Genomic DNA, 25,210 nt, shown 5'->3' on the forward strand with positions numbered 1-25,210 from the left:
CAAAAGTATTAGTCTATAGTTAGTCACTACGTGGCTCATGGTGTAGAACGTGTTTGTCAAAACATAACTTTGACTTTTTAAATGGGGGGTCAGCAACTGGAAGTCCCAGGACTAAATCCAGCCTTCTGAGGAGTAACTCTTTAAGGGCTCAATCCTATCCAATTTTTCTGTGCTGGTGCAGTTGTGCTAGTGGGGTTTGTGCTGCATCCTGTAGTGGAGGGGTAGGCACTGGAGCCTTCTTAAAGTATGGGAACATGTATTCCCTTACCATCGGACTGCATTGTGGCTACATTGGAGCTGGAAAGTTGGATAGGATTGGGACCTAACTCTCTACTCCCTCACCGCCATTACCAACCCAGGATTAAGTGTGGAGGTGGCTGTGACAGTGGGGTTGTCTGGCTGCAGCAGGGATCTGTCCTAAGCTCTTGGGTGTCGAAACCCAAGGAAATTGGTTGTCAGCCCTGTGGCTGACGTGCCCAGGGTCATAGGTCAGACCAGGCAAGTTTGAGTTAATCAACTGTGATCAAAATGTGGGAAATTGACCGTTTGAAAGAAATTAAGGACTCTATCTATCCAGCTTTCCAGTGCTGATGCAGCTGCGCCAATGGGGCGTGCACTGCATCGTGCAGTGTGTATGTGGGGAGTCATACACACATACCTCCTCAAGGTAAAGGAACAGGCTTGCATTGCTGCTGCATGTAATGTGCAGTGAGAGCCCCTGAATTTAAGAATAACAACCTGAGGACAGTTGATCCAGATGAGAGACTGAGAAGAAGGACACTGGCTTTGGAAACTGAAAACAAAACAGCATATAACTCTAAGAAATAAACACCCTGGAGTTGTTATGGTTTCCTTTATATTGGAAATGCTCCTTGATCCTTATGTATCTGCATATGTGCATTTGTGAAGCTTTGACTGGTGTGCCCACTGTGCTCCTGTCTGAGAATGGCGGATCTGACCAGTATTGCACATGTGTTAGTCACAGCTAGACTCGATTATTGCAATGCCCTGTATGTGGGGCTACCTTTGAAGAGGGCCTCGTAGGAGGTGGAAAGGCAGTGTACAAATGCCCAGATAAATAAAATATATTCAGATAAATAAATAAATAAATACAGAAAAATTCCAGCATTATGAATTCAATAGGGGTGATCTTGTTGTTCTCTTGTACAAAAATAACAGTCTTCCATTACCTTGAATGCTAACAGATGGATTGTGGCATAAAGTTTTGTGGAAAAAGGTCAAGCAGAGGAAGAAGAATGGTAGAGAACAAAAAGGGAGGACAATAACAGCATAAGAGCATATACTTTGCATGCCATATGCAATAGGTTTAATCCTTGGCATTTCTGGAAGTCTGGGGAGACGCTACCAGCCAGTGTAGACAGTACTGAGCCTAGATGGACCAAGGATCGGATGTTATAAGCAGGGGTGGTGTGACCCAGGGGTTGGGAAGGAGGCAGGGGTGGTGTGACCCAGGGGGTGGGAGGCGGCAATGGGGCCAGGGAGGAGGGTGAATTGGTATCGGGAAGGGGCAATTTGGGTCACAGCAGTGCATGCCGAAATCTAACCCCGTTCCTGATCTCAGTCTTCCTTCCTGGGTTCATGTATACTTGCACCAGCAATGTCACTGGGTGGGTGTGCAGGGCCTTACAAATTTTCCCTTACTCCAAGAAGGCCTCTGGTGGCCAAAACTCCCCTGCAGGATGCAGAGGGTGCCACGTTGATGCTGCTGCATTGCCATGTGGAGAATTACAGTGGATTGGGCTCTGTGACCTGCCAAACTTCTATTATTATGTAGTGGAATAGAAGTGCTATAATAAAGAAAAGTAAACATTATTTCATAACACTTTCTCCTTCATTTTGCCATGAAGTAAGGTTTTAATTCCCTTTCCCCCAAATACCAAGATTAGTTCTAGAATAACATGCAACAAATTTTTGCATCTCTTGACTTTAATCTGTCTCCAGCATAGGGGTCCCAATAGGTCAATTCCTTCCCCTGCTGCCCTCCCTAGTTCTGCTTTTTCAATGGCTTGTCTTCAGTGCGCTGTCCCCTTTTGGGTGTTTGGGTTTTTTCCCTTCAATTTAACTTTTTTAAATTTGCTTCTCAGTCTCTCAGGTATGTAGAATCTTATTTTGGGATCACCTGTTTTGCTTCCAATCTGAAGGGACTTGACTTATTCTCTATTAATATGGGGTTTCCAAATGCCTTAGGGCAGTGGTTCTCCAACTGGGGTGTTGTGGCGCCCCAGCCTGGGCTCTGCCCCCTTAAGGGATGGGGAGGGGGAAGGCAGAGATATGATCCCCACGATTGGGCCTCTGACCATAATAATATCCTATTATTATGCATGGTATAGATGCTAATGAACTGATTTCAAAATGGACTTCAGATAATAAATATGTGGCAACACTATATTGTAAAAAACAGAACAATATCCTTCCTTTAAAAGAAGAAATGGTTCTTTTTAATGTCTAGCTAGCTAGTCAACAAAGCATATCTAAAACTTTTACATTTTGTACCTCGGGATAGCATAGAAACCCTAAAATATATTTCTTTATTAAATAAGAGTTTTTCCTCTGTGTAAGAGATGTGTTCACCAAATATAAAATGCAAAACAAAGTTATTCTTTGTTAAAATGCACTGCTTTTCCAGTTTTTCCACATGATTTCCTTTGAGGAAAAGATAAAGTCATAAGAACTTCCTCTGCCAGTCTTTTTCCACACTAGGGAACCCGCAGTGTTAACAAGAACAGTATTTTCAAGTTTCAGTTGTGATTAAGGTATAGATATTATAACCTAATTTTAAAAATATTTCCCACCCCTATTAAGTTGTTATGTTTTTGGAGACAAAAAATTCTATACAGGTTGGACCTCGGTATCTGCAGGGGATCTGTTCCTAGACAATGAGATCTGGGGTTGTCCACAGACAGTCTCTGGATGCAACTGGAAGTGCCTCCTGGTCACGTTCAGAAGTGTTGTGAGGCATGGGGAGACTGAGTGAGGCCTCCCCACGGCTCAAAAGGCCTCTGAGACGCACTTCTTATTTCTTGGGAAATTGGAACGGCTTCTAAGAGCACTTTTGAGGTACAGGGTGGCCATGCACAGTCTCCATCTTTGAATGGGACCAGAAGGCACTTGAGGAGGGCCCACTGTGTGGAATCCCTTCTGTAGTAGTATGTCCACCAAAAAATTAAACCTGTGATTGTTTCCTGGATAGTGATATTTTTCTTAATAAATCCATATACCTCCAATACGAATCCATTACTGCAAAGTAATCATCAGCTTATTACAAAGTTGATTAGAGCTTTGTAGCCCAATCCTAACTAATTCCCCCCACCCCCGCCGCCAATGCAGCCACCCCAGTGGAGTGCATGCTGCGTCATATGAATGGGGCAGTCATGGAAGTCTCCTCAAGGTAAGGGAATGTTTGTTCTTGTCCCTGAGGCAAACTTCTGCTGCGCAAATGGGTCTCCTTGGATTTGCACCAGCCATTTTGCTGGAGCAGAATCAAGGAGAGCAACAGCCCAATCCTATGCTTCCCGGCATTTGCTGGAGCATCGGGGCCAAAGTGGCTACCGCTGTATCCAGTGAGCACTGGGTGTCTCCTGGGGGGAGGGGATTTTCGTCCCCTTACCCTGAGGAAAGTCCCAGCAATGGGTCTTCTTGTGTATGTGCTGGAGATGTGAGAGCCTCCATTTTGGGCCTTCTGGCACAACACAAACTTCTGGTGTTGAATCTGGTGGAACAGGGCTCTTTCAGTCCCAGCCCTTTCTGCCCTGGTTCCTCCCCTTGCCCACCTCCTCCTGACTGACAGCCCGGCAGTTTCATTTAACCCTAGCGGCAGCATGGCAAGCATGCTTTATGTTTATGCCAGATGCAAGGGAGGGCACCAGGATGCAGGTCTCTTGTTGTCTTGTGTGCTCCCTGAGGCATCTGGTGGACCACTGTGAGATACAGGAAGCTGAACTAGATGGGCCTATGACCTGATCCAGCGGGGCTCTTCTTACATACGGCACCTAGTGCTGGTGCTAGGCAAGTATAAAATTGGGCTCTAAGGAAGAGGGTAGAAGAGAGGGAATGGGGATAGGATCCTGGACCAAGCTGGTCCTGCCAGGATCCACACCTCCCCTATTCAGCCTCCCACCTGCCCCCTCCCCACCTAGACAGTCCTCTGTTCCTTCATGCCCCCTGCAGTGGCTGATCTGTGCTCCTACTGGTAGCTGGCTATGGCAGTGGGCCACCAGCACTTTCTCCAGTTGCAGAGCTGGTTTCAAATTGGTTGCCGGCAGCACACACAGTGTGCCACCATATGACCATTTACCAATAGAGGAACCGTGCTCTGCTGTCATAAAACTCTGCTTATGGTTGGGCTGTTGGTCTCCACATGTTTGTTGGTTTCTTGTGTACCTCAGGCTTCTATTCACAGCTACCACAAGTGGTAGGTTACCAAGGCACCTTAAAAAAATGATACTGATACTAAGGAATTTGCAGTGGTGTTTTTAAAAAAACTCTTTTTAGTTTTGTTCATTTAATATGTGCAGGATTCTATTTCATAAAATTTTGAAATATTGTTCTGTCTTAAGGGCTAGTTAACTGCTTTAGAGGGAAACGGACAGAATGCTGATGGAAATTATATGATAGGATATTGACGTATGTGTTAATGTACTTTTCTTTATTTTTAGAAAAGTATAGAGAAAGATCTTATTATTTAAATGTTAAATAAGGTTGAAAATGATTATTGTGGATTGGAGTCCAAGTACATTCATCTAAGTGTAGGCATATGAATAAGAGCCAATATCCTTCTCTTATCTTTCGTTGCAATTGTTGCTTCCTTTCCTTTCAGAGGTCCATTTGTTGATCATAGCATTTTTTCTTGTAATCTGCAATGCCTGTGAAAAGAACAGGATATTGGGAAGGATTTTGAGACAATAAAGAAAAAATAGAGCTTTAAGTAATGTGTTGTATGGTCGTGACTAATACCTGCACGAGAAGTGCATACAACAAAGTTGTGCATATAATTAAATGTGTTAGTGTGTACTTTTGTAAGTTTAGATATTTTTCTAATTTTAATTCTAAAATGCTAGATCTTTGACATGTTTTTGCTGAAATAGTTCCATCATTAACTCACCAATAACAAATTCCCTTTAGTGAAGGAATGTCTCTTGTTCAAAAACATATCAACGCTACAGAGCACAGTGGCGTCCAATGTGTCAGAACTCTGCTTTGTAGCAAGTAAACCATAGAACAGTACCCCATATCTGCAGTCTTAAACCTACTTGTTCCAGGGTAGTTCCTCTGAAATCAGCAAAACCTTTAGAACAGTAGTTCCCAAACTGTGAGTAGGGACCCACTCATGACCTGATTTTTGGTGGGTCTCCAAAGGGTGATGGAAAGATCAGATAACTAATTGCCTCAAGCCCTGAGGCTTTTCAGAAAATCAGATCCTGCTAATTACCTTGCAAAGAGCACAGCTCCTGCAGTTTGTAAGATAGCTGCTAATTGTTCTGCAAGGAACTGAACTGAGGAGGGAAATAAATGTTTGAGGGTCTTTTTCTGGTTATTATTACTGCTAGATAAATAAAATATTACTTCTTTCTAGATCTCTTTTTTTAAAGTCTCATAAAGCTAGGTGGATCCCGATCGTGTTGTTTTAAAAAGTGGGTCCTGATGCTAAAATGTTTGGGAACCACTTCTCTAGAGAGTAAGGGCCAAATCCTGTCAAACTTTCCAGCGCTTGTGCAGCCGTTCCAATGAGATGCACTGCATTCTGTGGTAGGTGAACAATCACAGAGGCCTCCTCCAGGTAAGGGAATGTTTGTTCCCTTTCTTTGGGGCTGCATTGCTGCAGCACTGGCACTGGAAAGTTGAATAGGATTGGGCCCTAAGTGTCTTTTGAGATTTCAGAGTTGAGGCTCTGAACCTGCCTCTAACTTTGCCTACTACACCTCTAGAAGATGCGCCTTTGTTCTGTAATTTTAACTGTGACAGAAGGTTTAGTTTTTGGGTGATAACTATATCAAAGCTGAGCATGTCTGTTCTGTGATAATTAATATATATTGCGTGGCAGAAACACATATTGTGCAGACACCTGTGAGCATTTCAGATACATGCCATATGGAGAATTTTTGACATTTCCGTCATTGGCATGGTGCTTGCATTTTTATGTTAAAGGTAAAGAACTTACTTTTATGCTACTGTGATATGAAAATGCTGAAACACAGTTTCAGGGAATACACCAACAGGTACACCTCAACTCAAGGGATGGGTGAGAACTAGCCTTCCCTTTAAGATGTATAGCAGCCTAGCCTTAAAGCGGTAATGGAAGTCCTTCACAGTTCTGAAAACGTTTGCTGCAAACTGAGAGGTGGTGTGGGGGCAAGAGAGCATGTGCGGTGCCAAGAAGGCAGGAGCAGTGACTACCTGGCCAGTGGCCATTGAGCTTGGCCAGGCAGAATTTTGTACATGGTCATGTTTTAACCCCCTCCACCAGTCCCTGTTGCCTTCTCCTTGGTTCTCCAGAGCTTGGCAGTGATGATGACATTTATCACTGAGCACTCTGGATGACAGTCATGATGGCGACAGTCATGCCTGCTTAACCACTGTAGGGCTTTGTGCAGTCCAGAAAAAAATTAGACGGGACATGGGCGAGAACTGCAAACAAGTCACCCCTGTTGTTCATACTTACCTACTCCTCCACTACCTGGTCAGCTGGCACAAACTTACTGTCTCCTGGTGCCAAGTCCAGCCCTACAGTGCCCGCACCTGTGCTCACACGCCTGTGAATGTGCTTTATGGCATATTTGTGACACTCGGGCGTTGCTGCGAAGGACTTTTGCCACCTCGGGGTGGCTGGGTAAGATTGTGCCGTACAGCTAATTAACTAAACTTTATGTTCTACCATATTACTACCTACATGAATTTCTGACTTGTAATTTTGGTTTCCATGGTTTTTCCCTTCAAAGTCTGTGGAAGTATTTGTAACAAAATCCTTTCTTTGCCTACAGCAGTCTTCATCTGTTCTGCCATTAACTTCACTGCACATGGAGGCACTCGTAGCTTAATAGTGTTCTGAAAACTTTATTGTATATTGCCCAGAAATTTTAGGTGCTTTATACATATTATCTCTTCCGCTTCCCATTATTATAAGAAAACCTCACTTGAACTAACTCCAGTTTACAAGCTAGAATGTGAAGAGCTTGAAGGAAATGTAATCCTAAATGGCAGGAGACTAAACTATATCAAAATAAAACATTCACTGTACAGAGTTTGTCTTTTGAAATGTGTCTGTCTGGAGAATTGTATACAAAAAACCTCAAAATGGTGCACTTTTGCAAATTGCAAAATGAGAACATAGTTGTTACTGTCATAAAGTATCTTTCCTGACCTTAACATTATGCAAGTTTTAGAATCTTTTGCTGTTCAAAACTATATTAAAAATTAGAAGCACCTTAAAAAGTTATTACATTTACTGACCATAATGCCAGCAAGAACTTTAGAACATGACATTCCTGTGCTTTTGTTTTAAATAAGAATAAAATAATTCAGAAAATGGTTCCATGGGAAGCACAGTTTGTAAATGGTATGTCTGCTTTATAGTATCTAATTGTGTACTTTTCTGCATTGGCCTGGAGATGTTGTGTTTAGAACAGCATTTCTCAGCCTTTGTCTCCCACTATACCACATCACATGGTCCACCTATTGGAAGTACCGCCAGAAGTAACTGGTAATGATGTCATCACAGTTACTTGGGAGGCCAGATGCAAAGTAACTAATATCAGGAAGATGTGGTGGTGGATAGGAGGACTTTTTTGAGCACCCAAAAAGTGCGCACTGGAGCTCTACTTGCCAAACCAAAACTCCTACTGTTGCTTGTTGTTTTGCACTGCTAGTCTTGCTGCCGGGCTGCGAGGATTTGGGGGTTCCACACTTACCACCTCAAGTACCATGTACTATGTTATATACTTCAAGTACTCCACTGGGTGAGAAACACTGGTTTAAAAAATACATACAGGACAAGGCTACTGCTGTCTATTAGTCATGATGTCCATATTCTATGTCCTTATTCAATGAATGTGTCCTTGGATGCCTGTTGCAGGGGAGCAAGTTTAGGAGAGAAATATGCCCTTGCCTCCTACTTGAGGGGCACCCAGAGGCAGCTGATGGGAAGCTGTGAGAAATGGGATACTGGGCTAAATGGCCCATTGAACGATCCAGCAGAGTTCTTCTTGTGTTCTTTTGCAAAAAATTAATTCTATAGCTAGCATTATGAAACAGTTTTTTTGGCTATTTATTAAAGCACACAAGCAAACTTAAGCGTGTGCAGAATTAACTATTTTAGGTTGACTTGTTGGTGGCAAGCGTGTAATTACTATCATTAATGCGATTAGAGATATAATTTCTGTGTTATAGGATATACAGTATATCTTTTTAAAAAGCTATAACGACAGAAAAAGTAACCAGGAAAGAAAATAAAAAACCCTGGTCCCATACAGAAAATCACTTATTTTTTTTAGTGTTAATGTAATCCTGTTATTATTTATTGCTGTTGCCCATCCAGGCAAATGACCACTAGACTTGTTTTGCTGTGGCAGGATGAATGCATCACTTACACTTACATCATGCCCTGAAATCACATTGTGTATGATCAGCATTAATTTATATCAGGATGGTTTACATGGCCAACCTCCTTAGTAATTTAGATATAATTATACCTATTTTGAGGCATGGAAGAATGTTTCCATGGCCAAAGAGGTTCACAGTGTCTTTTTCCTAATACTGTGTTACAAATGAAATGGCCGAATAGATTCACAGTGTCTTCTTCCTAATACTATTCCTAATACAGTGTTACAACCTAAATGGTTTTTAATTTCTAGAAACAAAGACATTGGGGCTCCTCTTTGTCTTGAAATACTGTCCAGTGATCTGGAACCTTCCCCCAGTCCTTGGCAGTCACCCTGGGTTAACATATGGAGATTGTCAGCGGTGAAAGCAATTAACTTTGCATTATTTTCAGGGACACCTCTCCGCCCCCCCCCCCAAATCCATGATGTGTTTTTTAGGGATGAGCCTTGGCACTGACAAAGAATGCCCTAGTGTGCTCTTTTTGGGACAGGGAACCAATTATAGTTTTGTGTTGATCAATTTATGAGCCTTTTTGCTGAAAAGCAGTACAATTTATTAATTGAGTGGGCCCTGCTTATCATGGGCTTGGCATCTGTGAATTTGAATATCCATGATTGTTAAGCCTGTGGCTGGAGGGCCTCATCGGTTTATTTCTTAAGTCCCCAATTTATATTTTAGATGGCAAATTTTGATACCCCTACATAACCGTTTACAAGGGTTGTTGCACATCTTAAGCCTTATTCTGTGATTATAATGTAAAATACAAATCCTAATGTTTTTCAGTAGTACACTAAAATGACTTTGTTTGCCAAGTTTATTTTAGCTCATTTCTAAATGGTCAGCTTGCATATTTGTAGGATTTTTGTTTTTAAAAGATATTCTTATAAGGCAATAAAAGCAATGTTTGGGGGAAAAAAATCCTTATTTTCCTCTTCATGTAATTCCCTTAGAAACTTCAAATACAAATAATCCTTCTGTGTTTTCTACAACTTGGCTCTCTTGTCCATTTTGATGGTGGATTGTTTGTGAAGTTAGAGCCGTAGTTTAAAGTTTGTTCCAGTTTCTTAGAGCAATAATGTCTAATGTCTTTGGTCTTTTCTGGAGTGTTCTTCAAATATTCATGTCTTAGAAATTCTGTGTACCAGACATCATGCTGACTGAGATTTAAATAAAAAGTGTATATATATTTTGATACTTGAAAAACGCCTGCACTAATAATGGTGGCATATGCTCTGTATGAAATGTAGATATGAAAATAAATATGGTTTCTCTTCATTATGACCCTGTCTATCATTCATGCTTTTCTTTCCACTTTTTCAGTGACCTTTGAAGCATCTTTGGAAACAGCATATCAAAGATCATTTAAGATGAGCTAGCTATTGGTGGCTGGGATAATCTGTACTGGATATTTGTTGGGAGCTTTAATATTTATTATGGGTTGAACTCTAATTTGCATAAGTAGAACACATTTCTCTTGAGGTGTGTTCCCTGCCTTCTTTTCCCCCAAGCAGCCAGTGTCCACCCCCTCCCCAAGTTGGTTAGGAAACTGTTGGAAAAGGAATGGGATGGGATGGAGTTGGGGCAGCTGTTGGAGAACAGGGAGATGCTTGGAAACTGAGTGAAGGCATTGCCTGCCTTGTGAAAAGTTTGTCTGGCTGGTTTTCAGGGAGTTTCTCCTCCTTCAGCCCACTGCCCCTTATCCTTGCTTGACTGCCTCGTGCTCCATCGTTCCTTTTCAGAAGGTGCAGGAGACTTCTGGGGGTAGGAAGGGATGGCAAAAATCCCTTGAGCAAATGTAGTCCTTCTCAAGGCAGTTAGTACCCAATAGGTAGTTTTACAGCTGTAAATTATTGCTATCAACCTGGGTTTTATTTTTTTGTTGTTGTTGAGAGAGAGAGAGAGAAAATTTAAAAACTTAAATGAACAAAAGAGACCAGTTAGTGTCTACTGATGAAAAATTCATTTTTGTGGTAGTTTGTTGCTAGGAACACACACCCTAAGATCTGCTTATGTGGGTGGCACTTCTAGTGGCAGAAATTTGGATGGCAGAAACCAAAGACCAAGTGCAAAGAAATAACCATGCGTATTGGCTTCTTCATGAAAACAAATGTGAATGGAACATGGAAGAGCTCCATATGTGCATGGGAGTACACATGAACTTCTGGATCTGAATTCGTTTTTAACACTTAACACTTTTGCAACATCTCTCTTTGGGATGTTTCTCATTCCTATAAGAATACCATAAAACTAATTTATTCCTTGGTGTGACTGTATTTCCCCCCTGCTGCTTGAGTTGATAAGTTTTTGGTCTTTGCTTTTGCCATTTGCTTATTGTGATGTTTTTGTCGTTGTTTTAAGCTATATTTGGATTTTAAACTTGTGAGTTATGTTGTCCAGCTTTGTAGTTCAAAAGGCCGTAAACGCGCTTTGATAAATAAATCCAGCATACGTTTTCAAAGTATTCTTGAACATTCCAGTCATCTGTTTATTAAAGAAAAATTCTTCTTTTAATTTCAGTTGCTGAAATTTGTATGCCTCCATTGGATGTAATGGTTATCCCTTCCAGTGAAAATTATGATGTCAAACAGAAATAATCTTGCCTACCAGAATATTGGATCAGGTGAGAGTTGTGTTGTTTACATTTATTGATATTGTGGTGTCCCTGGGCTGATGGCACCTGGGCGAAAGGGGGCACTGCTGACTTCCTTCACAACTGGGTCACTGGAGCCCACACCCCTGCCACCTGTGGGTTAGAGGGAGAGAGGCCTCAGACCTAGTCCAGGGGGGGTATTCACAGCACTCGAATCCTCCTCCTGGGAGGCAGTCCTGCCAAGAGGGTTCATAGGTCTACGGCTTCTCTCCCAGTCATCAGCTTTACTTCATTGCTGCCTGCCTGTCATCACAAGCATGTCTCCCTCTTATCTGGAGTGTCCCCTGACCCGACTCCTCACTGTTCTGGTGAGGGTAGCCCAAAAGGGCCAGCTTGCAGTCTCCCTAATGGCTGATAGTGGCTCTTCCCGCCTTCTGCCAGCCCATCCAGCCCCCAGAGGCCCTGGCCGGAGCTACAGCGCTGCCGCGGCCGTCTCCTCAGCTACCGTGGGCACTCCCTGTCACTGGCCCCTGTTGCCATGGGTGGGGCAGGAACCCGGAGGCAGCCACACCACCTGGCAAGCTCCTCACCCCAGTGGACACCCCCTTAGCGGGAGGGCTGCCCATGCCTCCACTGTCGGAGGTGCGCTCAAGCTGCCGCCCCCTTGGGTCGCGGCAACACTCGCCACCTGCTCCGGGAGCTATGAGGCAGCGGTCGCACCCCACCCACTTGACACACGCCTGCGAGCCGAGGAGCAAGCGGGGGAGGCAATGCCTGGCACAGCTTGTCTGTGTCCTGCCGCGGCTCTGCTGAGATAAGGCAGGGGTCTGGCGTCGTGCTGGACCCCGGCAGAGATACTTCCTTAACGTGTAATTGTTCTGGTAGTTTTAAAATGGCTATGTCCAAGTTCATCCTGTAATCTTAGTAACTTTAGGTTCAAATAAGATGATTAATACAGGTGGGACCTCAATACCCATTGATTTGACTTACCACTGTTAGCAAGGTCCACTTTTAAATGGACCTTGTAACAAGGAAAAAAGCACCAAATTCCAATTTCATACCTTTGCGCTGTTTAATAATTATAAATTCATTCCATTATATTCCATTATTCACCCCATCTAGTGGCTCAGTGTGGAATAGTGTCTATACCGAGGCATTCTGTGGCGAAAATAGAAGAGCAAGAAGTCTGGAAGTGGATTTTTAAAGTTATTTTTCTGCTGATTTGGTATCCACTGATTTTTTTTATCCACTGGGGATTCCGGAACAGAACCCAAGTGGATAACAAGGCAAGTGGATCACTTGTAGTGTGATTAGGCATCTGTTCTTTGTTTTTATAAGTATAAATAACAGCTGCCTGTGGCCCTTATCTGGATCCGGATCATAGGAGGGAAAATGACCTTAACCCTTTCCCCTCATCGGGGTTTCTGCCTGGATTAGGGTCTTGCACGACTTCTGTGGTTGGTTCAGTGCCAGTTCTCCCACTGTGGTCCTGATCTGCATCAGGGTTTTGCACAACTGTTATTTGATATGAAACAAACCCACAGGTCATGATCACCCTGTGAACATATCATCTAGTTTAGACCTTGGCAGTTCAGTCTGTAGCTGTAGTAACTGAATGAGATTTGCACTGTTGGCTTTCTGGTCTGATAATGCTGAGTTTCCAATTAATTGCCTATTTTAAGAAACCAGACAAGTAGGAAAAGACAATGCTATTAAGGAGCAAATACTTGCCTTTACAGATGAGGCAAGTGCTCTGTAGTGAAAGTTAATCAATTTAAACTCTGGCTGACCTCCAGCCCGAGAGAGATCTTTCTCACACCTATGAAAACAAACTGTTTCATTTGTGCTAAGTAGGAAGTGCCAGTAAAACCGTTTTGAGATGCAGGAGAACTTAGTATCAAAAACAGCATAAAAATCTTCTTTGGTTAAAACAGTATCTGGATATAGCAATGTGATACAAGCCTAATCCTTTCTTTCCTCCTCCCTCCTGCCTATGCAGCGATGTCGAAATGATTACTGTTGCATCCTGAGGAGTGGAAGCAGTTGCGTAAGTCTCCTCTGGGTAAGGGAACAATTATTCCCTTACCTAGAGGTAAGCCTCCTTGGTGTGGGGTGGGGAGTCTACTTGGACCTGGGCTAGCTATATAGTTGGTGCAAATCCACGTGGACCTGTGCTGTGGGATCAGGTCTGGGAAGGGGGTTAGAATTTGGTGGCCGCTGCTGCTGCCGAACCTACCCCTTCCTGGACCCAATCCGCTTATTTCCCACTCCCTTTGCTGCCATGTTCCACCCTTCTCCCCGCCCCTTTCTCTACATCATTTAGCTTCCCCCCACCTCTTCTGCCTCCCACACCACCTTACCTCCATCAGCAGCAGCCAGTTGCTTGGGAGTGCGCAGGAAGGCTGTACACACTGCTGGAGAGTCTTTTACAACCGGTGCTGACTGCTTTATGGCAGTCAGCGACAGTGGAAGAGCCATTGCCCAGCCCAGGTAGGATTGGGCTGCCAGTTAGTAGAAAATGTCATTTTTTAACCATTATGTTTTATATATTATTTCATATTAAAAAAGTACTAACTATGGAATTAGACATCAGACTGAAGAATAAGTGTATGAAATAAGTTCATAAACATGTCAGATTCTCAGCACACATTATTCTTCCACTGTTTGAACTGTTGGTTAACTTCAACCAGATATTTTTAAAAGACCACGGTGCTGATTTTGGCTTTTTCTGCTAGATGGAAAACTAAGCTCATTTGTTTTGGGAGCTTGCTTATAACTCCTAGACTAATCACTCAGAGTATTTTTAAGCAATCTATAAAATTTTCATAGGGCGTAGAGCTGGATCTGTATGCCTGTTTTGGATATCTGGGTTCAGCCCTGGAACACGTGGCTTGATACTAAAGAGAGCTTCTGAACATGTGCCAGTTTGCAATAAGGGGGAAGGATTTCTGTTTCACCAAATGTTCCCAGATCTTGACAGGTCTGAGAAGGAGTATTTGTTATAGAAAGCCAGCTTGGGGGGGGGGGGGGGGCAGAGAAGTTGTTCAAATTTCTGTTCTGCCACTTCTTTCACTTAAGGATGACATATATAAGATGTTCTCCTCCCCACCCCAAATTTTATCCTCACAACAATTCTGTGAGATTAGATTAGATTGAAAGTTATTACCAGCCCAAGGTCAGCCACTTGCTTTGTGACTGAGTAGGGGTTTGAGGTTGGAGCTCCCTGCTTCCAGCCTCTGACCCCCTGACGGAGGTTAAGTCAGTAGCTGGTCCAGTCGTGTAAATGGCAGGTTCTTCCTTGTGCAATGAACATCTGGTTAGACTACTATGATTCTGATCGTCCAGAAGGGTAGCTGATCCTGCTGCATCTATGAGTACTATAACAATCCGTGAAAGGGTGTGTTGGAAACTATTTGGATTGGTATATGAAACTGCAGATATTGACTATAGCAGTTAAATCAAATGATTCTTGTGCGTGTGGGGTGGAGTAATGGAAGTTTCTTGCCAATGGCATAATATTTTCCATGTGCTTCTCCTCCCTGTTCCATTTTAATCGACTGTGACAACACCACTGATAAATAAAAAATGTGCTGTAACAAATAGCTTTGAGCAAAAAAGAAATACCATACATGCAGACTGGAGTTCTGGTCTTTAATATTGCACAGGCCATCCTTGAAGGGCAACCTTTCAAAATTAAGATCTCACAGTAGACAAATGGGTGCGCTTACAGTGCTTTGAAATTACATAACTCTACCTGTCATGAAGTGATTTCCAGAATTTGCGCCCAGTCCTATCTTTGTGTTATGCCAGCATACTGTGATGTGTGGCCAGTGTACTGGGAGGTCTGCTGGCACGGTACCGTCTCCACCAGTCTGTGCAGCCTTGCTGTCACTGAAGTGGAGTGCCAGACATAGATTTACCTAGGCAGTGAGCAGTGGCGGTAGCATCCCCCCCCCCCATGGTGCTCCACATGGTTCTCTGCCTTTCCATGGAGGGGGCCCTCATTGCCTGTAGGTGAGTCCACTCGCCTTGCAAGGATCTGTCTGGCTACGAAATGGAGACTTTCTAGGAGGGGGTGTACCATGCAGGTGATCATCTGCGTAATTTTATTGCAGATCTGGCTCAACACGGGTCCACTGAGCCCCGATTAGGGGCAACCTGTAGCCCTCTGAACGCGACCGAAGTAGAGCTCTGGTCGTGTTCTGAGGACTAGGGAGGGTTGGGGAGGCTAAGAATGTGTTTCTTTAAACCAGGGGTCTCCAAACTAGAGGGCCACACCAAATATCTGGCATGGTGCTGAGGGCCGGAAAAAAATTTAAATATAAAATTTAAAGAGATGGAACTTAGATGAGTGAATAAATGAATAAATGGGCTCATTAATTCAACCTCTCTGGCCATCAGAACACCCTCCAGACACAACCAGAGCACAACTCTGGTCGTGTTCAGTTGAGTGAGCCAGAGGCTTTCAGGAGACAAGAGCCTGGCTGTGGGCCGGATAGAGGCTTGCTGCAGGCCGCATTTGGCCCCTGGGCCGGGGTTTAGAGACCCCTGCTTTAAACCTTAAATGCTAGGTAAGTATGGAGCAAAGGGAGGGGTAGCAAAATGTTTCTTCCTTGCATAGCATTTCAGATTTAAAAAGAATTTTGTGTGCTACAGGTTCATCACCCCTCCCTTAATGTCTTCACTTATAGAGCTTAGTTTGCCTGGGATTTTTTCAGTCATCTCAAGCTCTCCAGATTCCTCTTTATTTACTTATTTTAGCAGGAACTCCTGCCAACCCGAAAAAGGCAGAACTGAGTTACATTCTTCTTGCTGTCTCATGCATTAGAAATGATATTAGTATGTGAGAACTCCCAGGTTGGATTGTGCTTCTTGGCAAGCAAGTAGAAAACAAAATACTTGTCATAATTGTGTTGTGGTTTAAGGGGTGTTCATAGTTCAGAACAGAAGGTTTTTGTTCAAAATCAAAATCAACATTCACTTTCAGTAACATGGGGTTATTCCCCTAAGGCAGCATTTCTCAAACTGTGGGTTGGGACCCACTCAGTGGGTCTCAAGCCAATTTGTAGCACCTAGCTCAGCTGCCACTGAAAATGGCTAAGAATACAGGGTGCAGAGCTGCTGGGCAAGGTGGGCTCCTGGTGGGAGAAAGGCATGGTGCTGTGCCTTAAATAGGTGGGAAGATGCGGTGCTAGAACGGAGGGGAGGGCTGTGTAGTTGGAGAAGGATCTTTGACTTCCAAGCTGGAATGTTTGAATTCCAAGCTATGCAAAATAATAACAGAAGCATACTGTGTAATGGGACCACTGGCCTATGGGGTAGGCTCATAGATCATAAGCAGTATTGCTGTGACCACAATAGAATTCCATGTTCAGTTATCTCTTGTTGGGCCAGGGAGAGGTGGGAGAGTGAACTATCTGGGATATTCTGAAAAATCTAGATGAGATCTCTTCAACCCAGTGATGTGCAGTGAGGTCCAGGCCCAGGGAGGCAATATGTACTCTCCCCCCTCCCTCCTGTCTTAAGCTCTTTGCTGAAATACACACAAACTTTCTCCCCCCTTCCCCAGAAATAATTTTTTTTTAAATTCGCCTCTTCTTCTCCCACTAGGGAGAGCTCAGACCAGGCCCCCTGAAACAACAGGAAAACTGCCTCTCCTGGTGCTATACAGAGCAGTATGTGCAGGTTCCCTACTTTTTCATCGCAGGAGAGAAGCAAGAAGCAACTCTTCCCCCTGCCTCACCAGAGCTTGCTGATGCAGGTGTCATGCTATTTTTTGATTGGAAGCTAGCTGCCCTACCTTTTTTTTTAAATTGGAAGACACCCATGATTACAGTCACACCTGCTAGAGGCAGGTCTTCCTGATGCTTCCCCAGAGACCAATGACACAAGCGTTGTCTTTGTTATTGGACAAATAGGTAGTTCTCCCTGGTGGCTTTAATTACACAGGGATCCCTGCCATTTTGTCTCTTGAAAGCAACTGAGCTGATTGGCAGCTCCGCTCCATGTTTGTGTGTGTGCAACTTTAAACAGACTGTATGCTGGAGCAAAGAGGAGCAGCTTGGGAAAGGCATAATGTATATGATTTGTTTTTAACTTCTTAGGTTCTTTAATTTTTTTTAACTTGTTGGCTTAGGTGAGGCTCTGCCTCCCCTGACTGCACATCACTGGTAGAACTTGTGAGCTAGCAAGCAAAATACAGCCCACCAGCCATGTATTGTGGTCTGTCATGTGCTTGTCAATTCACATTAGGTAGTCCCAAGGTAGAAGCAGAAGTTATCAAGACTCTAGTGGCCACCGTGGTGTCTGCATTTGACTTGGTGGGATTTCATAAACAAAGTTGCATGATATTGAGCCAGACTATTTGTTTTTCTAGTCCCATATTGAGCCTATGCCAGTTGGCAGTATTTCAGATGGGGGTCTTTCTTAGCCCTACCTAGAGATGTCAGGGAAACTTCTGCATGCTAAGCATGTGCCCTGCCACCAAACTGTGGCCGCTCCTGGTCACAAGCTATCTTTGTGTGTTGGGCAGGTCTGAATGACCAGCTGAGTTAACCTGAGATCAGAAGTACTAAAGAGATTAGCGTGGTATTAGTGTTTGAAAGTTGACTATTTTTACAAAGTGCTTTGAAACACACTCTCCAAAATTAATAACTTCTGAAGTATAATAATTGTTACTAGAAAAGCATGATGGTTTTCATGTGGGTTATATGAGGCACTAAAGATTAGGTGTAACCTTACTGCAGGTTAAAAGAGAAGTAATTCACTTGCAAAAATGGTTTCTGATTCCCTCCTCACTCTTTCTTCATCTCTCAGATTCAAGTAAGATGATGGATGACTGTAGCCATTTGCAAAGCCACATGGAATTACAAAACACTAGTCTAGGAAAGGAGTCAATGCTGAATTCACTTGAAAATGATCTCCAGGATATAATGGAAAGGCTCAACCAGAAGAAATATGCATCAAGTTTGAAATTTAAAACCAATACTGACTACTCTGGTTCTTATTTAACCCTCTCGCAAGCTGTGCCACCTAAATCCAGTCCTGCGTCCAGTGTTAAAAGCATGCCATCTGCTACCAAAATCCAAGGCAGCAAACCTTTGGCTTGTGAGGGCTCTTATCTTTCAGACAAGAATATATCTGCAAAGCACATGGGCTCCTTTTTGGGCACGTCTCCATCTCTAAGTGGATACAGCCTAGGAAAGAGAGACTTTGATATATATGCTAACCAAGAAAATGAAAAACAGTTCGAACATCTGGATAAGTTTCCCTATTCAAAGTACAGTCAGAAAAATAAATCTCATGATAATGTCTACTTCCCAGGAGTGCTGGATGGGCGGAAAAACTCTGGATCTCTTCTTGCCATGTGGAATGGAAGCTCAGGGAATGAGATCATTCTTTCACCAGTCAGCAGCTCTGGAGCCACTAGTATGCCCTCTAGTCCAAAGCAGGGCAGGCGGATGAATGTTCAGGATCTCCTAGCGCTTCAGTCCAGACCAGTTAAACAGAAGGACACAACAGTGGGAACTCTGGGCTCTAGAACCAGGAAGTACTCTGGTGGTTCCCTGAGCCACATGGGAGCGCATAGCCGTTCTTTACCCAGGCTTTACAAGTCGACAGAAAGCCAGCTTGTGCCGCTAAGTTTACCCCCAAGAAACTCTCTTGGTAATTCTAAAAGAAAAAAGACTATGGAAAAAGATCTTCTACCTCAGAGTCTACTAGATGCTGACAATTACCTTAATTTTTCTTCTTGCACCTCAGGGGGTTCACCATTGTCCAGTTTTGCATCTGAAGCCAATTCCTATGTGAATTCAACGCTCAGTGTTCCCGCCAGCCCTCGTATAGCTCGGAAAATGCTTCTGGCCTCTTCTTCCTCGTACACATCTGAGGACTTTGATAGAGTTGGACTCGTGGGGATCAGTCCCAGTAATTCTTTTGCCCCTGTGGATTCCGAGAGATCCTTCCCTGTCAGAAGGAAAGTCTCCAGCAGTTCCATGGAGTTTGATGAAGCGGAACTGGAAAGTCTCAGGCAGACGCCTTCCATACGGGAGAGAAAGAACAGCATTAGTTCCATTTCTGGAAGGGATGACCTGATGGACTACCATAGGAGGCAGAGGGAAGAGAGGCTTAAAGAGCAGGAGATGGAGCGACTGGTAATACCTCTTTCCTGTTGGTTTATAAGAATATTTGTTTCCAAAGCTCACTGTTGCAAATTAGAGCTGTCAGTGGTGGGTGTGGTATGCACAATGTTTGCTGCTGTGATTTCAAATGGGGGTGTTTAACCTTGTACATGAGTGAGACAGTATTTACTATGTCAGTCTTTTACAGGTAATTGCTCATGTAGTGCAGTGCCTTAAAATCAGGGCAGTGTAATGAATCCATCTGCATCATGTAGGAAATTGCTAGAAATTACAGCAATTCATCCTGCCAGAGTGATCACATACTTAAAAGCCAACAAATTGTATACTGCTGAGATCCAGCCTTTAAAGAAGAAAGCTGATGTCATTGTTTTGTGGTAACTGGATAAGTAACCTATGTCTCCAGGCTAAGCTGTCTGGGGGCAGAGGGCATACTTGTTTGAATTTTGCTGAAGGAACCAAACAAAGAAATTACTTGTCAGTGATTGTTCAGTCAGAGAATATTTCCATTTTTGGTTAAGTTTCTGCCTTTCCTCAAGACCATGTGGACAATTTGTAGTGGTAGCGAATGTCCAAGGACTCACCTCTGTGACATAATATCACTGGTCTGTGGCAACTAGATTTGAAGATTTAATATTCACTGGGGGCTAGGTTATCGCTCAAGATTGGGAAAAGCAAAGAAAGGGAATAACAGATAAAAATAGCAAATCCCTCAGGAGAGGAAAACAGGAGAGGAAAACAGTTAATCTGGTTAATGTCTCCCCTAACTCACTGCACACAAGAGATTTCTAAGTATGATCACAACCCTCAGGCAGTGGCATAGCTTGGGAATTGAATACCCAGGGCTGGCCACTCAAAGAAAAGGGTAGGCCTGATGCCTGCCTCGAGACACCCCCATCCTCAGTGGAGGCCAGTGCTACCCTTTGCTTCAAGAGGTTGGTGGACCTGGCCTCTGCTAGGAGATCTCAAGGCGGAGGCCAGGTCCAGCCCAGCTTTGAGCAGCCAGTAGACCTGACATCCACTGGGGGAATCTCAACATGAAGGCAAAGCTCTACCCTTTGCTTCGAGCAGCTGCTCAAAGTGAAGGTAGACCTGGCCTCCACTTCGGGCTCCCCAGAGGAAGCCAAGTCTACCAGTGGCACATTTGACACCCCAGGTGTACTTGACATGCGGGGGGACCGCCCCTCATTCCCACCCTTGCTATGCTACTGCCCTCAGGTTTAATGGAAGCTAATTACTGAACACCCATTATTCCAGATGAAGAGTGCCGCAGTTTTACTTTGTTACAGATGAAATATAAAGGGGATTAGAACATAGAGCATTCACCACAGTGCCATGTTTTTCTGTTTAAAAAACGAGTTCCCATCAGTTTTTTTAAAATACAGGTGTGTGTCACTTAATGATAGGGATACAGTCTCATATTGCCATCGTCATGCAAACATTCTGCCCCATCTAGTGCCAAACAGGTACTCCCTGCACAGGCTTCTGGAGACCCATTGCCTCATTAAGAGCCTCTTCTTTGTTGTGTAAAAAGACGCTTGCTGTGCAAGAGCAAGTGCCTGGCGGAAAGTCAAGAGCAAGCGCCTTTCAGGCGGAAAGTCGTGTTAAGCACGGCTGTAATTAGAGATCATTCATACATATACGTTCATCACGAATAGTGTGTGAATGAACCTGAGCTGTTGGAGATAAAACTTCCTCAGCATCTCATCCTCAGCAATTAACCAGTTGAGTAATTAAGGGTGCAATCTTATCCACACTTTCCTGGGAGTAAGCCCCATTGATGATAATTGGACTTACTTCTGAGTATATAGGCATAGGATTGGGCTCTAAGTGATGAGAAATCAAGCAATGTGCATGCATGTATGGACCGGCTATAGGCCTCTTTGCCTTGGCTGCTCTCTTTCCATTGATGCACAGAAGTTGACAAGCAATGTACTGATTTAGAGCCCAATCCTATCCAATTTTTCAGCACTGGTGCAGCCACAATGCAGCCCCAAGGTAAGGGAAAAGATGCTTCCATACCATGAGGAGGCCTCTGTGACTGCCTCCCCACCACAGGGTGCAGTGCATGCCCCATTGGCACAGATGCACCAGTACTGGAAATTTAGATAGGATTGGGCCCTTACTTTTCTGTGTGGTCTGCTGAAAGGAAGGACAAGTGTGGGCAGAAAAACATGTTTTAGATGCAGAATGGAGCATCAAAGAATCCTACTGGGTGTCACATGGCCACAAATGATAGAACATACTTGAAGAGTGTCGAAACTGCTAAACTGTATATGTAGCTTAAAAGAAAAATCTATAATGAGAGATTTGAAGGAACTAGTAATTATATCCTTAAGAATATCTAAGGAATTATTTCTGGCTTAAAGATAAGATGAAAAAAATATATCCTGATTTGTTTGGCTGCTCTTTCTCTTACACCAGCACTTTTTCTTATTAGACGTCATGCTATAATAGGAGGATAGGCTTGCTGGCTTTGCAACATGTTAAGATGTTCAAGAGTCTGAATGTTTACATGTGATGGAATTTCCTCCCTCTCCATTTAGTTTTCCATTTTTAGCATTCTGCAAGAGTAATTGTCCTTCAGGTTATCCAGTTAAAAGACTGGGGCTGGGGGGGACTGCATGTTCAAACAATTTGGAGGCGTTAAAACCAAAATAACTGCCTCTGGAAGGAAGCCCGTGTTTGTAGGAGTGGTTCCTTCTATCCTCGGCCTGATGTTTCTTTCGAAAGGTCAACTCCTCTGCAGCTGTAATTCTGCTGTCCTTCCCAGAAGCCTCTCTGTGTAATGCTTTCTCTTCAGTGGTGGTTGTGATATAATACTCACTCTGTTTCCCAGTGCAGTGCAAGAGAAAAAAATTTCTAAACAAAACACAATCAAGAGCCATTTCTGTTGTATAGTCACTAATTTCTCATTCTTTTTTTTTAACAGTTTGAAGCTGCACTCAGTAATAATGATTCAGAGAGAAGAATATTTTCCTAAGAGTTAATTCAAACTTGCAGGTAGAGATAGAGGATTTTCCAAAATGTAGCTGGGAAGTAAACAAGGCTGTTGCAATTTTCCCCCCTTTTTTCATTAAATGGGTAGAAATTTTGGTGAATGGGGCAAACGTAAGCAGTCCTTTCTTCTCAAACCTCCTTTAATTACTTTGAGAACACGACGCGTGTGTTGTATAACTTAGTACATATAAACACACCAAATAGTACAATTTTGATATTTTAAGAGTATAAATTATAGGCAGATTAATTCCTGCTGTGCTGATATCCCAGTTACATCTACGTAAGTTCAGGACCTAGAACAAAAGTTGAGGAGGAAGAGCAGTTCTTATACACATAAGTGTAAGCCTCATTAAATGCAGTGGGTTTTCTTATGAGTAAGCATGTATAGGATTGCATTGTTAATCTTTCGCCTTTCTGTACCCCACAGTACAGAACAATCCTGCCAGCCACTCCCCCAGCATTCATGCCAACATCACTGGCACATACATTAGTCAAGGGGTGGCACAATAGCCAAGGAAGGATCTGTTCATTCTGTGCCTCACCCTTTCCCTACCACACCACCTGCATCATTCCCTATTCCACCCTTTCTCTACCACACATAACATGCCAGGCACAGAAATACCACAGCACCTTCTACTCCATGTGGCTCAGAAGAGGCCCAAAACAGGCACCACAGAAGGATTTGAACGCTCATACATTCAAAACACAGCAAAAACTGCACAACAGAGAAATAACATAGGTGTGTAGTTCTGTCGCATAGGCCTCTCCAGGTTAAGAATTGCATGTTGCAGTCCTCCTGAGAAAGCAATACCCATTTGAGGGAAAGAACCGTTTTGCCAGGCAGGAACTAGAACAAGCAACCAGAGAACAAGCAACTGAGAAATTTTTACAGGTGTGGCCTCCATTAGCTCACTACAGAAAGTTCTGGGCTAGGAACCAGGTGAGTCAGGTTCAAGCATTGTCATAGAAAATATAGAATCAAGACCAAACTCACCTTTTGCATGCCTGGCTGGCAAGTCATATGAGAGGCAGGCACATTGTGGGGTATGTGTCATCCCCCAACATCCAGACCACAAGCCTAGTCATGTACACTTGGACGAAGAGGATTGCATGAGGATCTCTATGAAACACAGGCCCAGGTTCCAATCTTGGATACGACTACTCCCTTGGAAAGGGGTCCCATGTGGACCACTCCCTTGTGATCTACATGGCATGGAGTGTGTGGAAGGTCCTGACTTCTGCAGTTGTTGGAGGGTTGTCTGTGGACAGCAAAGGGAGACACCTAAAGTTTAAGGAGCAGCTACAATGCATGGTTTCTGGACAGGGATGCACAGTAGATGTTGATGAACAAGTGGCTGAACGAGAGTGATGCCTTATGAATGCTCTTCTAGTTCCCCAGCATCAGCCTACCTCTCTTCCCTCCCTCTTCCCTCTCCCAAGGGAGAGAGTTATATAACCAAGAAAATAATTTCTCCTCTATAGGGAGCTGCAGTAGAATTATTTAGTAGAATTTAGTTATTTGACTTTGTATACTGCTTTGTGAACTTTTTGTTGAAAAGTGGTATAAAAATACTTTTAATAATAATAATAATAATAATAATAATAATAAATAATTCTGTGTGTCAAGCTCCTCCAGCACAGGCAGGCACTCAATGTTGTTCAGCGCTTCTTTGGTGACTACATTTTCTCTGGAATATAGCTCAGAGTAGTGCTGCACCCAGCGTTCCATCTGCTGCGCCCGATCCTGGATGACCTCGCCTGCTGCAGACTTCAGAGGGGCAATTTTCTTCTGTGTTGGACCTAGGGCCTGCTTGATACCATCATACATCCCCTTGATGTTGCCCGTGTCAGCTGCTATCTGTATCTCGGAACAGAGTTGGAGCCAGTAGTCGTTAGCACATCTCCTGGCAGTCTGTTGGACTTTGCTGCGAGCAGCTCGGAGGATCTGCAGGTTGCGCTCACTGGGACAGGCCTTGTATGCTGCTTGAGCTCTCCTCTTTTCCTCAATGACTGGTGTCAACACCTCAGAGTGGTCTTCAAACCAGTCTGCCGTCTTGTTGGTCTTCTTGCCAAATATGGACAAGGCGGTGTTGTAAACGGCAGTCTTGAAATGTTCCCATCTGTTGGATGCATTTGCGTCGGCTGGGCCTGGAAGAGATTCCTCAAGCACTCGTGCAAATTCCTCCACTTGAAGGGCACTGTTGTCTTCGATGGCTCCACATCAGACCCCTTTGACATCCAAAGTGGAGTGAAGCAGGGCTGTGTTCTTGCGCCAACCTTGTTTGGGATTTTCTTTGCTGTCCTGCTGAAGCAGGCCTTTGGAACTGCAACAGAAGGCATCTATCTCCGGACCAGATCAGACGGAAAGCTCTCCAACCTCTCCAGACTGAGAGCAAAGTCCAGCTGAAATGTCTGCGTGACTTCCTCTTTGCCGATGATGCAGCTATCACTGCCCACTCTGCCAAAGATCTCCAGCAGCTCATGGATCGTTTTAGCAAGGCCTGCCAAGATTTTGAACTGACAATCAGCCTGAAGAAAACACAGGTCATGGTTCAGGATGTGGACTCACCTCCCTGCATTACAATCTCTGCGCATGAACTGGAGGTTGTCCATGACTTTGTGTACCTTGGTTCAACAATCTCCGACACTCTTTCTCTCGATACTGAGCTAAACAAGCGCATCGGTAAAGCAGCTACCACGTTTTCCAGACTCACAAAGAGAGTCTGGTCCAACAAGAAGCTGACGGAACATACCAAGATCCAGGTCTACAGAGCCTGCGTCCTGAGTACACTTCTGTACTGCAGTGAGTCACGGACTCTTCACTCACAACAGGAGAGGAAACCGAACGCTTTCCACATGCGCTGCC

General features: G+C 43.8%; 1 protein-coding gene across 3 annotated transcripts in view; it reads left to right on the forward strand.

Moving 5' to 3' along the window:
• Positions 1–25,210, forward strand: part of PHLDB2 (pleckstrin homology like domain family B member 2) — a 96,103-nt gene that overhangs the window by 8,271 nt on the left and 62,622 nt on the right. For all 3 annotated transcript variants that reach the window (XM_066619413.1, XM_066619411.1, XM_066619412.1), the window contains exons 2-3: positions 11,134–11,236; positions 18,023–19,359. In XM_066619413.1, coding sequence (XP_066475510.1) covers positions 11,191–11,236; positions 18,023–19,359 — 1,383 coding nt within the window. In that variant the 5' untranslated portion in view covers positions 11,134–11,190. The remainder of the gene's footprint in view (positions 1–11,133; positions 11,237–18,022; positions 19,360–25,210) is intronic.

This window comes from Tiliqua scincoides, chromosome 3, assembly GCF_035046505.1.
Source record: "Tiliqua scincoides isolate rTilSci1 chromosome 3, rTilSci1.hap2, whole genome shotgun sequence".
Lineage (NCBI taxonomy): Eukaryota > Metazoa > Chordata > Lepidosauria > Squamata > Scincidae > Tiliqua > Tiliqua scincoides.